This window comes from Lepidochelys kempii, chromosome 1 (genome assembly GCF_965140265.1).
Source record: "Lepidochelys kempii isolate rLepKem1 chromosome 1, rLepKem1.hap2, whole genome shotgun sequence".
Lineage (NCBI taxonomy): Eukaryota > Metazoa > Chordata > Testudines > Cheloniidae > Lepidochelys > Lepidochelys kempii.
Window position 1 is genome coordinate 44,375,113 of NC_133256.1, and position 16,549 is coordinate 44,391,661.

Consider the following 16,549-nt stretch of genomic DNA (forward strand, 5'->3'; position numbering starts at 1 on the left):
TAACTGCGAACAGTTCCAAGATTTCTTCAACTTGTTCATTAAGTATCCTATGGTGAATTCCATCAGGCCCTGCTGACTTGAATATATCTAACTTATCTAAATATTCTTTAGCCTAATCTTTCCCTATTTTGCCTTGTATTCCTTCCCCCTTGTTAATATTGTGTTGTGTTAAGTATCTGATCTCAGTTAGCTTTTTTGTGAAGACTGAAGCAACACCTCAACCTTCTTGATGGTGTCCATTATTAGCTCTCCTTCCCTACTCAGTAGAGGACCTATACTTTCCTTCGTCTTTTTCTTGCTCCTAATGTATTTAATGAACCTCTTCTTCTTGCTTTTTATGTCCCTTGCTAGTTGTAACTCATTTTGTGCCTTAGCCTTTTTCATTTTGTCCCCACATACTTATACACATCCTTAGCAATCTGTCCATGTTTCCACTTTTTGTAGGATTCTTTTTTAATTTCAGGACATTAAAGAGCTCATGGTGGATGCCATGACAACATCAAGCAATATTTTGAAACATCCTACCAATAATAAATCTGGGACTAATTTACAAGACTTATAACAGTGAAAAAACCTGCATTTATTCTAAAGGTTTTGTAACAACTAAAAACTGATGGATGTCAGACTTCACCTGAAAGTTTCTCATCAAATATCTGCTTCAGGATAGTATGGCACTTTGCAACAAATATTATTGGCCTTGACACTTTTCAGATAGTTCCACTCTTTGTCAGAGTTATGCTTTTATGGCACATATAGCTTGATGCAGAAGAAACTACAGTGCACAGCTTCATTTCACCCTCTCGTAATCCAAGATTTTTGCACCACTATCTGTTTCAGTGATCATTTTCCCATAGATTCTCTTTTTCTGCTTACATGGCAAGACAGCCTAGGTCAAATACATAGACAAGCTATGCTGCTGATTCTCCCTTTCACAGCTATTGTATCGCCTGTTTTACTTCAGTGGAAAGCTTCCCCCAACCCCCACTCCAATACCAAGTAGAAGAACCAGACCTGATAACTCACCAGTTATGAGCCAAAATGTATTTCAAAGTGAAAAAACTGTAGAATCACAATACGATTTAGGCAGTACTGTATCTACGAGTGTTCACGGGGACTAAGATGGACTTAATGCAGTACATGCGGCAAAAATTTAATTCACCCTATGTTCATTTCCATTTAGAAGCAGAACATAAACTTGAATATTCTATTGCATCTGATGTGTAAGAGTTGCACATACTGAGACAATGTGCAAATAACAGGTGCTTCTGCTGCAATTAGTTTTGCCAGACTAAATAAATTAGTAAATGATACTTTTATCTTTGTATTAGTGATGCTAAAACAAAGAAGTTCAGTTCTTGAGTTTATTCATAGAATCATAGAATATCAGGGTTGGAAGGGACCCCAGAAGGTCATCTAGTCCAACCCCCTGCTCAAAGCAGGACCAATTCCCAGTTAAATCATCCCAGCCAGGGCTTTGTCAAGCCTGACCTTAAAAACCTCTAAGGAAGGAGATTCTACCACCTCCCTGGGTAACGCATTCCAGTGTTTCACCACCCTCTTAGTGAAAAAGTTTTTCCTAATATCCAATCTAAACCTCCCCCACTGCAACTTGAGACCATTACTCCTCGTTCTGTCATCTGCTACCATTGAGAACAGTCTAGAGCCATCCTCTTTGGAACCCCCTTTCAGGTAGTTGAAAGCAGCTATCAAATCCCCCCTCATTCTTCTCTTCTGCAGGCTAAACAATCCCAGCTCCCTCAGCCTCTCCTCATAACTCATGTGTTCCAGTCCCCTAATCATTTTTGTTGCCCTTCGCTGGACTCTCTCCAATTTATCCACATCCTTCTTGAAGTGTGGGGCCCAAAACTGGACACAGTACTCCAGATGAGGCCTCACCAATGTCGAATAGAGGGGAACGATCACGTCCCTCGATCTGCTCGCTATGCCCCTACTTATACATCCCAAAATGCCATTGGCCTTCTTGGCAACAAGGGCACACTGCTGACTCATATCCAGCTTCTCGTCCACTGTCACCCCTAGGTCCTTTTCTGCAGAACTGCTGCCTAGCCATTCGGTCCCTAGTCTGTAGCTGTGCATTGGGTTCTTCCGTCCTAAGTGCAGGACCCTGCACTTATCCTTATTGAACCTCATCAGATTCCTTTTGGCCCAATCTTCCAATTGGTCTAGGTCCTTCTGTATCCTATCCCTCCCCTCCAGCGTATCTACCACTCCTCCCAGTTTAGTATCATCCGCAAATTTGCTGAGAGTGCAATCCACACCATCCTCCAGATCATTTATGAAGATATTGAATAAAACCGGCCCCAGGACCGACCCTTGGGGCACTCCACTTGATACCGGCTGCCAACTAGACATGGAGCCATTGATCACTACCCGTTGAGCCCGACAATTTAGCCAGCTTTCTACCCACCTTATAGTGCATTCATCCAGCCCATACTTCCTTAACTTGCTGACAAGAATACTATGGGAGACCGTGTCAAAAGCTTTGCTAAAGTCAAGAAACAATACATACACTGCTTTCCCTTCATCCACAGAACCAGTAATCTCATCATAAAAGGCGATTAGATTAGTCAGGCATGACCTTCCCTTGGTGAATCCATGCTGGCTGTTCCTGATCACTTTCCTCTCATGCAAGTGCTTCAGGATTGATTCTTTGAGGACCTGCTCCATGATTTTTCCAGGGACTGAGGTGAGGCTGACTGGCCTGTAGTTCCCAGGATCTTCCTTCTTCCCTTTTTTAAAGATTGGCACTACATTAGCCTTTTTCCAGTCATCCGGGACTTCCCCGGTTCGCCACGAGTTTTCAAAGATAATGGCCAGTGGCTCTGCAATCACAGCCGCCAATTCCTTCAGCACTCTCGGATGCAACTCGTCCGGCCCCATGGACTTGTGCACGTCCAGCTTTTCTAAATAGTCCCTAACCGCCTCTATCTCCACAGAGGGCTGGCCATCTCTTCCGCATTTTGTGATGCCCAGCGCAGCAGTCTGGGAGCTGACCTTGTTAGTGAAAACAGAGGCAAAAAAAGCATTGAGTACATTAGCTTTTTCCACATCCTCTGTCACTAGGTTGCCTCCCTCATTCAGTAAGGGGCCCACACATTCCTTGGCTTTCTTCTTGTTGCCAACATACCTGAAGAAACCCTTCTTGTTACTCTTGACATCTCTGGCTAGCTGCAGCTCCAGGTGCGATTTCAAATTGTTTTATTTATATAAAGTGTTTTCCACTATACAAAAGAACCATATGTAGAGCAGTTGAGGGTCAATAGTTACAAAAATATAGATTTAACATGCAATCGCTTTAGTCATAAGTAAAGTCTCAGTAACTTGAGGAGAAAAAGTGTCTTGCAACAGAAAAAAAATGAGTATGATGGGAAATACCAGGTGTGATATACCAGGGTATAATCCATACTAATCAGTAACTGTGTCGCCCCTGCCCTGTAACCTGGGGTGTCCTTTACAATGCCTTGCTGTAGTAGCTTCCAACCAGGACTGCTCACAAACAGTATCCAGCACATAAGTCACTCCCATCTATGTCTGTGGATGTTGCAGCCAGACAGCCACACCTTGGCTCCTATCAGCCTTAAAGATTAACACAGGGTGACCCCAACACACTCCTAGTCCCAGATTCCACCCTCCACCCCCGAAACGTATGTACTGTATTGCCCAGCCCTCACCTGGATAGTGCAAATATATTATGTCCGTCACTCCTTTAAAGGAATAATATACACACAACTTGTTACTACAAATAAAGTTACCCAGACACTTCAACTTGAACACAATAGATTAGATAATACAATAAAACAAATGTATTAACTACAAAGAGAAAAAAATTAAGTGAATACAAGTAATGAGGCATAAAAGTCAGAAATGGCAACAAGAAAAATAAAGATAAAATGCTTACTGGTGCCTAACAAACTATATTAGATTCAAAGCAAAGTTTTTTCATCACATGCTTTCAGCAGTCTTACTGAACAAACTCTTTAGGTCAGGACTCCTCCCCCAGAGTCCAATGGCTACTTCCTTTGTCTCTTCAGGTGCAGTGAATGTGATGGAGGGGAGGGAAGGGTGGAGGTGTTCACCTTGCCTTGAGGTGTTTGCCCCTGCTTTTTATAGTTTCAGTCCCTCTCTTGAAAAACATTTCCAGCTGGGAGCAAGGTGACAGGTTGTCTGTGTGAAAGGAAGGAAGGAAGGAAATGCCATGCCATTTCTGTGCTAAGATGTAGATTTTTTTCCCCTGCCCCCTTTCCTGCCAAAGAACGGCCATTTAGCAGGTAATGGTCCATCAGCCTTGTTTACATCTGGCTGAAACATCATCTTACCCTTTGTCTCTGAGGGACTGGTTTGGCCACTCCCCAGACTTATCTAGAAAACATACTTTTAGTCAGGATTTCAGTTTATGTTTATAACTTCACATATAATGCTGCTATGTGCATTTTGCCATGGTATTATTGAACAGCAAATTATAAGTTTTGACGTAACTTAGAAGATATACTTCATACAAAGATTATTACAATAATGTGTTGGTGTGAACACAGGGGAATATTCTGTCATAGAGAGTATGTCTACACAGCAAAGAAAAACCTGCAGCTGGCCCATGCCAGTCAACTCGGGCTCGCTGGGCTGTTTCATTGCTGTGTAGACTTCTCAGTTTGGGTCCCAGAGCTCCAGCTTTAGCCTGAGCCCAGAAGTCTACACAGCAATGAAAGAGCCCCGCAGCCCAAGCCCTGCGAGCCCAAGTCGGCTGGCATGGGCCACATGCGGGCTTTTCATTGCTGTGGAGACATACCAAGAAAATACAGGGAAGAGAGGGGAGTAGATAAATATGCATTAAATCCAAAATGAACATAAAGAACTAGCCGCACAAGTTCTCATATTTCAATAGCTGTTACTTTGATTTTTCTCTGAGTAGGAACAACCTAACATGGTCCCTACTTATGTGAGTGATATACTGTAGATTCTCAGTGCATTATCCATAGGTTTAGAAGGATTCATTCTTTTTTTTGGTATATGTCAGTAAACATTGATTTAGCCATCCACACACATACCAACAGAAAAATATTTCCATCAGTAATAGGCAAAGTAAGAAGAATGCTGCTAGAGAACTTAGTTTAATTTAAGGATATTTACTTTATATATTTTGACATGTGATGTTGACATAATATTTTAAGTTATAAAGCCTTAGCTTTTTGAAACTCAATGTCTACTGTGATTAGTTGTTGACTGACCTACCATAATTTCCCGCAACTGTGACAATTTAAATTGATAAAAAATTAAGAAAATGTTTTAAAGTAAACATTGATATTATCTGTTGAAATTATTTTTAAAAAGTTAGTTTTGCCAAACCTGACTATCCATGAGTCATGTACAATTACCCACAGCCCGTATGTCCTCCTTGAAATCTGATTTACTGTATAACCTACCACTACAGAGAAGTCACCTTTAAGAATCTATTTCTTGGCTGAGAAAGTCACTACCTGGTATGCTATTTGGAGAAAAAAATCAAAATACAAAAGGGCTTTTTAAAGTGTTGTTCTGCACACCAAGTGAAACAAGTGGCAAGAAGCACCTGCACTGGATTCAAAAACATACCTGAACAGCCATATTTGGGGTCGGGAAGGAATTTTCCTCCAGGGCAGATTGGAAGAGGCCCTGGGGGTTTTTCACCTTCCTCTGTAGCATGGGGCACAGGTCACTTGCTGGAGGATTCTCTGCTCCTTGAAGTCTTTAAACCATGATTTGAGGACTTCAATTGCTCAGACATAGGTGAGAGGTTTTTCGCAGGAGTGGGTGGGTGAGATTCTGTGGCCTGTGTTGTGCAGGAGGTCAGACTAGATGATCATAATGGTCCCTTCTGACCTTAGTATCTATGAATAAGCTTGACTGAAAAACAGTGGGTATGTCTACACTGTAATTAAAAACCCACAGTTGGCTCATGTCAGCTGACTACAGCTAAGGGACTCGGGCTAAGGGGCTATTTAACTGCAGTATAACCGTTCGGGATTGGGCTGGAGCCCAAGCTCTGGGACCCTGCAAGGTGGGAGAGTCCCAGAGCTCGGGCTGCAGTCTAAGCCCAAATGTCTATACTGTAGTCAAACAGCCCCTTAGCCCAAGCCCCTTAGCCCAAGTCACCTGGCATAGGCCAGCCACGGGTATCTAATTGCAGTGTAGACATAACAAGTGAGAACTTACTTTGGGACAAGAAAATGTCAATTACTTTGGGATGGCAGCTAAAGCGTGACCAGAACAAAATATACCTACAGATGTTAGATACCAATATTTCACTTCCATATCAAAAAAATTCTCCATGCATTCCACCTTTCAAAGTAACTATAGTTTTGCCTGTATTTACATCTACCTCTGTTGCTTAGGAAAGCTCTGTGGCTACATATGCACCTCAATACCACCTAATAATTTAGTGTTCACATTCATTTTTAAACAGCAAAGAAAACCACAAAAGATAGAATTTGGAGTCTTTTGACTGCAGTAGTCATCTGCCACAAGTTTTAAAGGGGATACAGTTCATAACAAAGGGCTCTGGGGTTGTGTATCCTGCATTCAAGAGGAAGTAGTGTGTTCTACATATGTTAGTACAGAAGCAACCAGAGCAATACCAAAAGAGGTTGCAAAAATGGAAGAGATAAGGAATACTGACTTGAACCTTATTGCAGTCACTGATAGCAACTGTTCTTATTCCAGCATCATCTTCTGATCAAGCAGTAAAAAGAGATGCAAAACACAGACTTCCTGACATAATTTCCATTGGACCTGTGCAAGCTCTTGGAAGATAATGCACTACAGTTTCATATTCTCACGGCTATCACTAGAAGAGTTAGTAAAACTATAAGATATTTCAATATCACTTATATGCTCTCAAGGAAATATTTCTCTCTGTGCTTTGATGCACAACTGTGGGGAACTCCAATCATTTCCCCCAACAGCTACATGAAGAAGAAGATTTGACTTAACTACACCACTCCAGACAGGAAAAATTGAAACCTAACCCTTGCCTTTTTGCAACTGCTATTTTTTGATTCCTTGCTTCCTGCACACACCTCTTTTCAGTTGTGTTTTAATCCAATACATATATTGGTAGGTATAGGTACATCTTACGCATCACATTTCCTTAATGTCTTTTTCTTTTCTGGGTATCTATCACTGTTTGTACCTAAGATTTTAGACCTTTAGAAGATGGTATCTAATTATGTAATGAATATGCGCCTCCGCAGTCACCATGATTTTTGCACCACAGCCAATAGTTCTTACATAAGTATTTGTCTACTCTAACTACCATTAGTTAAGTAAATGTTCCCAAACCTCTGCAATGAAATTTACCCTCACTTCACTAAAGGAATTGGGGAAGGAAACAGTTAATTGTCTATCTTCATCCACTGGACAACAAAATTCAAATGTGCAAACAGGAAGCTGGATATCCTCTCACTTACATTAGCCTATTTCCTAAAGCATTTCCATCCTAGACAACTTCCTGTCTAAACAGGATACCGTGACTTAGTTATTGTCACAATTTCTGTTCTGTGAATTAGAAACTTTTATTTTTAAACTGCATCTTGAAGAAAACATTTGCCAGGTAAATTTGGGATGGTGACCTAGGGACAAAAAAGTATCATTTCAATGAAAGATCTATCAGAGTGATTTCAAACCTGGAGTTCTAATAGGCTTTCATTCTTCTTTTTAAGTGAAGGGGGGGAAAGATGGTTGAAGGCAGATGGAACATGGGGGGGGGGGTCACATGCCTGTGTCCGTGCAGAGTGGGGAGGGAGAAAGCAGCAGGGCGATTGGCTGAAGACTGAGCAACCCCCACTACCTGAGGCTGCTTCTCCTTCCCTGCTGCTGGAGTCCCAGCACTTCTCACAGTCTGCTTTGCAGACCGCTCACTGAGGTGAGTCAAAGTGGCATCTTCCAGATTGGGAAGAGGAGCAGCAACATGGTGCTCAGCACCAGGCAGCTCAGGTGGAGCCCCATCCAGCCCAAGAGCCTTGGGAGTGAGCGAGGGGAGCAGGCTGGGGGGGGGGGAGGTGGGAAGAGTGGGGAAAAAAGGGCAGACCCTGCTGCTTCCATGCCATCCCAGCAGCAGGGGGGTGCGTTTAAACTCCAGCAGCCTCCAACATGCGTATCAAGGAGAAGGCAATTTGGGAGTCCCATATTCCCCCTTCCAACAAAAAGTGACTGATAATTCTCCAACTTCTTGTTAACTGAGACGATCCAGCCCCAAGCACAATCCCACCCTGGTGCCACCCACCCTGATGATTCATGGGGGAATGTGCATCCCAACTGTGTTGCTCCTTTTGTTAGTCTTATTTTGAACACTTGCTAAATTGATTGAGTATAGTTCAGGCAGGGATACCTGCAAGCTCTGTAAGGGGCTGGGCAGCCACAGGACTGAGAAGGAGGAGGTAGTTGCTACTATATGTTATGTACATACATATCAAGTTTCAGGGGATGGAGACAGAGGCAACATACAAAGTGGTCACATGCCCCCACAGAACCTTTCAATTGTGACTCCCCCCACCCCACCCCCATCCACAGTTACGTGTCACCTCTGGTTGAAGGGTTCCCTACTGTACATACTAATAAAGTATCCTAAGTATTTTACAGTATTGGGACCATAAAATGCATACATAGGCAGATTCAACTGACATTCAAGTCAAACATCTGATTTGTTTTTGTTATTTAGGGTAATGGAAAGAAATATGAAGTTTATATTTCAGAAAATGTAGGGCCTCCAGAGATCCAAATGACCATATATAAGAATAGCAGTATCATTTCTGGCTTCATTGCATTTATTTTATTTTACTTTATTATCTGCTTTGACCTATTTCACTATGCCAAATGGTAGTACAAACAAAATTCAGACAATTTTTAAGAAGCTACAGTAGATACAGAGCAGTTTCACAACTTATTTACATTTTTATAAAAAGTGAGAATGAAACTACTTAACAGGGCTGTTGTGAGGCTTCATTCATTAAATTGTGGAAAAATTTGCTAAGTTTTTTCGGTGGAAGATGTTGCAGAAATGCAAAGTATTATGTTAATTTTTGAAATCTCACAAGCTAAATGCCCTTCCTCTGAAAGACTGCCATAATTATACACATACAGCCATAACTTTTTACAGTATAATCCATAAACTATCCTACAAAAGTATATTTAGAACTTGATTACGAGTGCATTGACATTTAGAAACAAGAAAAATGCTTAGATCTTCAAAACACATGCTTTCTTACATTCTTGCTGTACTGAACAAACATGATCTTAACCAGATTAATATGTACTTCCTTGAAGCTCACGATTTCATCTCTTTCTTTTCCCTATCCAAAATACTAAAAAGGGCACATGAAATGAACACCTACCAGTTTATGGAATTAATATTCATTGACACAAATGCAAATCTAAAGCAATATAATGGTTCACAACATAAAAATCATACAATCAAAAAACTCTTTTAACAATTAAAAACTATGACACGTTTACATTTTTGTAAAATATGCTGCAAATATGATGTCATGACATATGCAATCATATTGTCATCAATAAGACAACAGTACCGCTAACAGAGCTATGAGCTGGAAAAGTATCTTGGAGCTGGCATGCCCATTGGATTTGACACACACCCACACAAACTACAGGTTTCATGCAAAATATGAAGTGCTTTGGTATTAAGCATGGATGGTTAGGTTTATTCCACCAAATTTATTCCTGTTAAGCCTGGATCCTGCAAACACTTATGCACAGGTTTAACGTCAAACACAAAAGTAGACCCATTAGCTCCAATGAAAATACTCATGTTTAAAATTAAGCCCATGAATAAGTGTTTGCAGAATTGGGGCCACAAAAAGCATGCATTACAACATTATTTTTTATTGCACTATAGACACCATGACCCAACAATTACATAATTAAATAATGACAGTTGAAAGGATTTAATTTTCATCTTTAGAAGGCCATACACTTTCTGAACAAGTAACTCTATAGGTCTACTATAAGACAATTAAGAAGCATGCAAGTCAGTGATTTGATATTAACCAATTGTCATTGCAAATAAAAGTCAATACAGAGTTTTTAAATACGGAAGATCAACGACTGACTGAGATTTCATGTCCTCTGTTGTCTTCTACAGCTCCGACAAAGAACATTTTGCTTTTAAATTACTGCAGTTTTCTTTTTAGTTACAACATTTAATACTTAGTAAACACACTACATCTTACTGATTTCTGAAATCAATTTAGATTAATCCAATAACTAATAAACACTCTCTCTTTATATGTTTCACTTTTAATTTTAAAGTGATACTCTCAATTGAAAAAATGCATTGGTCTGAAAATGTTTTACCTCCTATTATCATTATAAGTGCAAGACTAAAATAAGAAAATCTATTTTGTTCCATTTTCTTGTTATGATTATACATAAAATTTTGTCAATTTCACTCTTTCCTCTGCACTGTCTATTTCAACTACATGAAGATTTATTTTAAAAAGTACAAAACTGAGATTATAAAACATATGAGTGAGCAGGGAGACTTAGGGGCTTGAAACTACTTTAACTTATCTTTTGAAGTAGATTACATTTCTATGGGATGGTGGGGCTACTTTACACCAGAAGCTAACAAACTTGCTTGTTGTCAGCAAGTAAGTACATAGATATGTGCACAGATATATTTCGTCGTGGTGGTTTGACACACTACATGCACCACAGCCCTGATTCTTAGACTGCCCTGTGCAGGTGGGACCCTTACGCCAATACCTTGGAGTTAGCAAGACTCCTGGGAGAGCAGACCCTTGGTGCCAGAGCAGCTTGCAGTACCATGGCCGATATTTCTTGTAATCGACAAGAACAAAAACATGGTGCCCACTTCTCTTCCAGAACCGGATCCATGGTTTATAGCTTTGTTTAAAGTGAACTAGGTTTTTTTTTTTTTTTAAAGTTGCTAGAATAGAATCCATTCGTATATTCCATCACAAGAAGCAAAAATATTTAAAACCCAATATTTGAAAATCATTTTTCCTTTACTTACTTGCCCTGAGTTCAGGGTTCTCCACCCTGCCTGAGTTGATGATGTTACTAAATGCTAATACAGGATGAAGATGCAGCCAGATTAGGAAAACAGTACAGAATATTTTAGTTTAAAATAAACTTTAATTGTTACATTTATCCATGTATTTTAGTGATTTAGTAAAGGAAACAGTTATTGTTATTTTTTTAAAATATATCATTTCAGTTCACTTTAGACTAACAAAGTGGTTCTCTTTGCATTTGCTTCTCAGCCTGGTCTAACTTTCCATCACCAAAACACTGTATTATTTTATGTAGCACCAACCACAAAGGAAGATAAGATTCCTACTCCAAGAAGCTTAATTACAGAAGCAACGCTAACAGTGCTCTGTTAAGTCATGCTAATGTTCTACAATTTGTATTTAGATTATGTACCTTGTTTCCATTCTGAGGAAATTTGTTTTAATAAAGTCACAGCAGCATAAGGCACTACATCTTTATTTTCAAAGTGGATATGGAGCTGGACACTATTTCAAGCCATCTGATGTTTCTTCCTAAGCCTCCTTGATCTGCTATCTGCTTGTATACTTAGGATAAAAATTAGCAAACCAAAAGAAATGGGAACGAGAATAAATATCAGCCATTCAAATTGTTTATTTCATTAAATGAAGAGTCTAGCTCAGAATAGTTTCTCTTTTTAAGAATAGGTCAAATGCACTTACGATTTTGAATTTATTTTCAGAGACTATCATCAAACGTACGCCAGAACTAATCCGTAACAAATATTTTAATTTTGTATGAAGATCAAAAAATAAACCCACAATATAATGTAATTAAAAAAAGGAATTAAATTAAGCTCAGAAGTGCTTAATAGTGGATTTCTACAGATGTAAACAATCAAATAGTATTCATTAACAATATGGTAAGGGACAGTCATATTTGCCAGTGCCACATCTAAAACAATTGGTTATTCACTTAGCTGACTGAATACTAATATTTTTTTCAAAATAAAGAATAATTTCTAAAGCATTCGTTGGAAAAATTCAGTTGTTTAGCAGAAGACCACTCTAGCTTTTACATTATTTTTCTGATAGAAAAAAAGTAGAGCTCAAAAAAGGAAAAAGCATTTGTTATTTACAAAGTAGACGTCTACATTTAAGTTCTGAAATGGCTGCCTGTTCTACATGCTTCTGGGAAAGTTTACATATGTCTATGGTTTTCTTTGGCACGGTTGTAAAACACACAACCGTAATCCAGTTCCTGTAATAGGGGCTTGTTTACAGCGGTTCTTTCTTCCTCCAACACACTCAGTAATTCAACTGCTTTTCAGACTTTAGTGCTCTTTCATAAAATAATATCAAAGTAAAATAGATGTATTTCAATATCTGACAGAATAAATGCATCTATGGTCAATCCTCTGTACATAAGCTAAAGCATAAACACATCAGTTTTGGCGCACATGCAATTTAGGATTAAGTACAGTCTTTAGCACATAATGACAGTTCAGGTTTGGGTAGAGAATTGTGTAGTTCTTGGAAGACACCTAGTGTGCAGTTCCATCCAGAAAATACCCATTTTTTCTCCTTCATTGTGTTTAATACCACAGGCACCAGGAATAAACCCCATTTCTTCTCTACAGAGATGAGAAATGGCAACAGCCAGCCACAGGGGGCAAGGTAAACCCTCTTCTCTCATTACATTTTTGCAACGATGACTTTGCCTTTGCTTTTTTCTATCCTCAGGATGTGTGGGTTTTGTTGTTTTTGTTTTGTATTTTCCCCCAAAAGGTAATGACAACTTATTTATATTCAAATAAAAATTTGAATATATATACAGACAAAGTCAAGCTGACGGTCAACAGACATATTTAGGCAGCCTCTGCTTGCAATGCAGGATTTATCCAAATCTTCTGTCTGAAAGGTATGAAACATGGGGGGGGGGGGGAATTCACAATCTCCCAGTTACAGTGATAGGAAATGCAGTATGTTAGAATTTGAAGGAGCATAGAGGTAATTACCACCAACATATCCTCAAGAAACAGTAAATCTGCCTCAAAATACATGTTAACTACTTATGCTAAACAATCGGTTTCACCTCGTACTTAGCTTTGACACTCTGAGTACGTTTCCAAGACCCGAAGAAGAGCTCTGTGTAAGCTTGAAGCTTGTCTCTCTCACTAACATAAGTTGGTGCAATAAACGATATTTTCTCACCCAGCTTGTCTCCCAGTAAGAGGCTGACTCACCCACTTCACAAATCTCTAACATGGAGAAGGGACTCAGAGAGAACTATGGGGAGTAGGAGGAAAAATCAGTATCTCTCCCCACCCAATCTTTGACCAGGTTGAGAACCAGTGGAGATTGCGAATACTTTTATTTACACAAATATAAAACAAAACTTTGAACTAATCCAGAACTTCTGAGGTATGCATATTATTATCCTATATAAATACATGTTCTCATTACTTCTATCCTGACCATACTCGCTGCATGTGTTTTAGGCCCCGAACAAACCTTGGGGTACAGGCTGACCCCTGTACCCCAAGCAAAGCCTCAGTGACCTCAATGGGGCACTATGTGGGGGTAGGAGTCCACCCAAGCAGATCAACTTTCAGGATTAGGACCCTAAAAGCAGTAAGCTCCTTTGAGGCAGGTACTGTGCCATTTTATGTGTTTGCAGAGTGCCCTGCACAATGGGGCCCTAAACCTGACTAGAACCTTAGGGCACTGCCACCACAACATACATAAAGAATAATGGTCTTCCAGAGACAGAGAGACAGCACAAGGGGAGATGGAGGAGGAGATATCATTATCAACACCCTACCCCCATCTGCCACTGAGTGGAGGCTGAGAGACTCGTGCCCAGGAAGAGAAGTGAGTAGTCATCATCATCATCAACCCACCCACACATCCTCCCCCAGAACAGACCCTGTCCCCGTGAGAGAGGAGAGGACCTGCCTCCCTCACACACACACAAGAAACAGAACTGGGGAAAGGAGAGAGATTATTTCCCTGCCTTCAGATTTCAAGCACAATCACTATCTGTGGTCCTGAGCGCAGGTTTTTACTACCCTGGTCTGATATTAGGCTAAAGTAGCAGCCAGTTGACAGAAGCCCAGGGGGGTGGAGATGTCACCACCAGCTCTGATACAGAGCCCAGGAGGCACCAGCCAGCCCCCGAGCCCACTGGCAGCCCAGCGGCGGGGCACAGGGCATGGCGGCGCTGCGGCACTAAGAGCGCGCAGCCTAGCAGCGAACTTACCCCGACCGGCTTACGCCGTCACCTCCTCCTCCTCCTCTCCGGCCCCAACTCAACGCGGCGCCCGGGTCCTGCTCATCCCGCGGCCGGGGGCCGGCTCCGCCTCCCGCTGTCACCGCCGAGGTCCTGGCAAGAGACAAGCGCCCAACTCCGGGCAAGGACTTCGCCGCACGCCTCACCTGGGCGGGCCGCCTCCTCCTCCGGGCAGCGCCGCGGCCCGAGTGACGGCGCGGCTCAGCCACTCAGCCGCCAGCCCGGGGCCGGAGGAAGCTCCGCAGCCAATGGGAGCGGGGCCAGGGCGGGACCCGGCTGAGGAGGCGACACCGGCCCGGCGCTGGGGTGTCCCCGCCGCTCGCCTGATTCCAGCCGCACACGCGCCCCGCGGGGCGGGCTGGGGCAGCAGCGGGGAGAGGTTAACAGGGAAAGGGCAGGTGGGTGTGGAGCCCGGGGGTAGGCGGTGGGGTGCCGGGGAAGCGAGTGGGGGAGTGGTGGGAAGGGGGTTTGAGGCGGGTCTGGCAATAACTGGATTTAGGGAATGGGCGATATTAGATTTGAGATAAAATGAGCGAGGGAGGAGCCCGGAGGAGACCAGGGCGAAGCAGTAGGAGGATGAGCGCTGGATACATAAAAAGGAGGGATTTTTTTCCGCTTTGCAGGCACCCCATTCTACGTTACCAACTGTGGCTAGCTAGAGGCCGCACTGGAAACAAAAATTAGCTTTTTTCCGTTCACAGGTTGCTCCTGTGTGCTGGGTTACACGCAAAGCGAAGCCACAGTTGCAACCACTAGTGGGGATGAGGGTAAATAACCCTTGTCTGTGTGTATATAAATCTCCTCACTGTATTTTCCACTTTATGCATCCGATGAAGTGAGCTGTAGTTCATGAAAGCTTATGTTCAAATAAATTGGTTAGTCTCTAAGGTACCACAAATACTCCTTTTCTTTTTGTGAATACAGACTAACACGGCTGCTACTCTGAACCCCTTCCCTTTTTGTAGCCTGGTTACTGTCATGTTCACGTTCCCCTCAATGCAGCTTCAGATCGTGCATTTTCACTGCTGGTCCCCCTTTGCCTCCAGCTTCCCTTCCCCAGTCACTGGCACCGGAGTCATTGCAACCCCGCTCACCAGCCTGCTGCCGCTGTCCGCCCTGTGCTGGGCACCAGGGTGATCAGTGGGTAACCTCTCTAGCATCACCATTATGCAAAACTTGGGGGTGGGGCGAGGGAGAGACGCCCTTTGGGTTGGAGGCTTTGGGGAAATTGTTGGGGTTTCTCTCTGGGGCGGCGGAAAGGAGGCGTCACGTACCCAGCAAAGCCCTCTGCGCCCATGTTGAGAGAGGAAGAGCCTGAGCACAGAGCAAACCCCGCCTGCCCCCCATCTCCAGAGGGGAATTAACACACCGAGGGAGAGGGAAGAGCCTATGGGCAGCGGGTGTTGCGGGGGCCTCCTCCCCAGTGCGGCGAATCGGGGTCGATAAGGCCATGGGCGTTGGGGGCCTAGCCGCCACCTCCAGCACATGGGGCAGCAGCGGGGCCCAGACCCGGTGGAGGGTGGGCGGGATCCGAGTCCCCCTCGGTCTCTGCCCACCCCGGGCCTTGCCACAGCGTGGGGCGGTAAGAGGCACCCAGGGTAGGCGGCGCTCGCTTCCCCCCTGCCCCCGCTCCCAGCTGCGGCTCGCCCCGCCCCCGGCCCCGCCCTTCACGGGGTCCTCGCTGCCGCGGCTCCGCCCCTTCGCTCCTCCCTGTTCCCAGCCGCGAGCAGCGGATGGGCCCGGCCTACGTCTGTCCCTGAGCCGCCGCCGCCGCGGTGTTTCTGGCCTAGCGGGGGCCGCGCCGCATCGCCCTGCCGCCATGGAAGAGGACATGGAGCTGGAGAGGTGAGAGGGGCCCTCCGGGGTGTGTGTTCCCGGGCGCTGGGGCGGGGTGGGCCCGCTGTGATCTGCCGCGCCGGCCTGGCGCACGCACTTGTTCCCTGTCCTGGTAGGCCCCCTTCAGCCCTGGGGGATGGAGCAGAGGGGTGTGGGGGCGGGGGAAGCGCAGGGATGAAGAAATGAAGAGTTTGGGAGCGGGGTTACCTGGGTAGTTCCCTCTTGAGTTTTAAAAGTTCAGTTCTAGACCCGCCCCTTGACATCCTCCTGGTGGGAAGGGGTCATGGGTAGGGTTCGTGGCCACTCCTGTGCCAGACCTTTGGGGGAGGCGGCCCCACGACGGGCTGGTGCTGGACCCAGTAAAATGCACATTCGTCATGTCCCCTCCCTCCTCAGTCTG

At 43.5% G+C, this 16,549-nt stretch overlaps 2 protein-coding genes across 8 annotated transcripts in view; one reads left to right on the forward strand and one right to left on the reverse strand.

The window, feature by feature from the left end:
* LNX2 (ligand of numb-protein X 2) overlaps window positions 1-14,475 on the reverse strand; it is a 93,817-nt gene extending 79,342 nt beyond the window's left edge. For 4 of the 5 annotated variants that reach the window (XM_073340617.1, XM_073340607.1, XM_073340627.1 and 1 more), the window contains exon 1: window positions 14,284-14,474. The gene's annotated coding sequence lies outside the window, so the exon portion shown is untranslated. Of the gene's footprint in view, window positions 1-14,283 lie in introns of all 5 variants that reach the window. The other variant, XM_073340637.1, reaches the window with a different exon arrangement.
* Window positions 14,476-15,991: 1,516 nt separating this feature from the next.
* Window positions 15,992-16,549, forward strand: part of POLR1D (RNA polymerase I and III subunit D) — a 29,876-nt gene continuing 29,318 nt past the window's right edge. For 2 of the 3 annotated variants that reach the window (XM_073340665.1, XM_073340674.1), the window contains exon 1: window positions 15,992-16,158. In XM_073340665.1, coding sequence (XP_073196766.1) covers window positions 16,133-16,158 — 26 coding nt within the window. In that variant the 5' untranslated portion in view covers window positions 15,992-16,132. The remainder of the gene's footprint in view (window positions 16,159-16,549) is intronic. The other variant, XM_073340683.1, reaches the window with a different exon arrangement.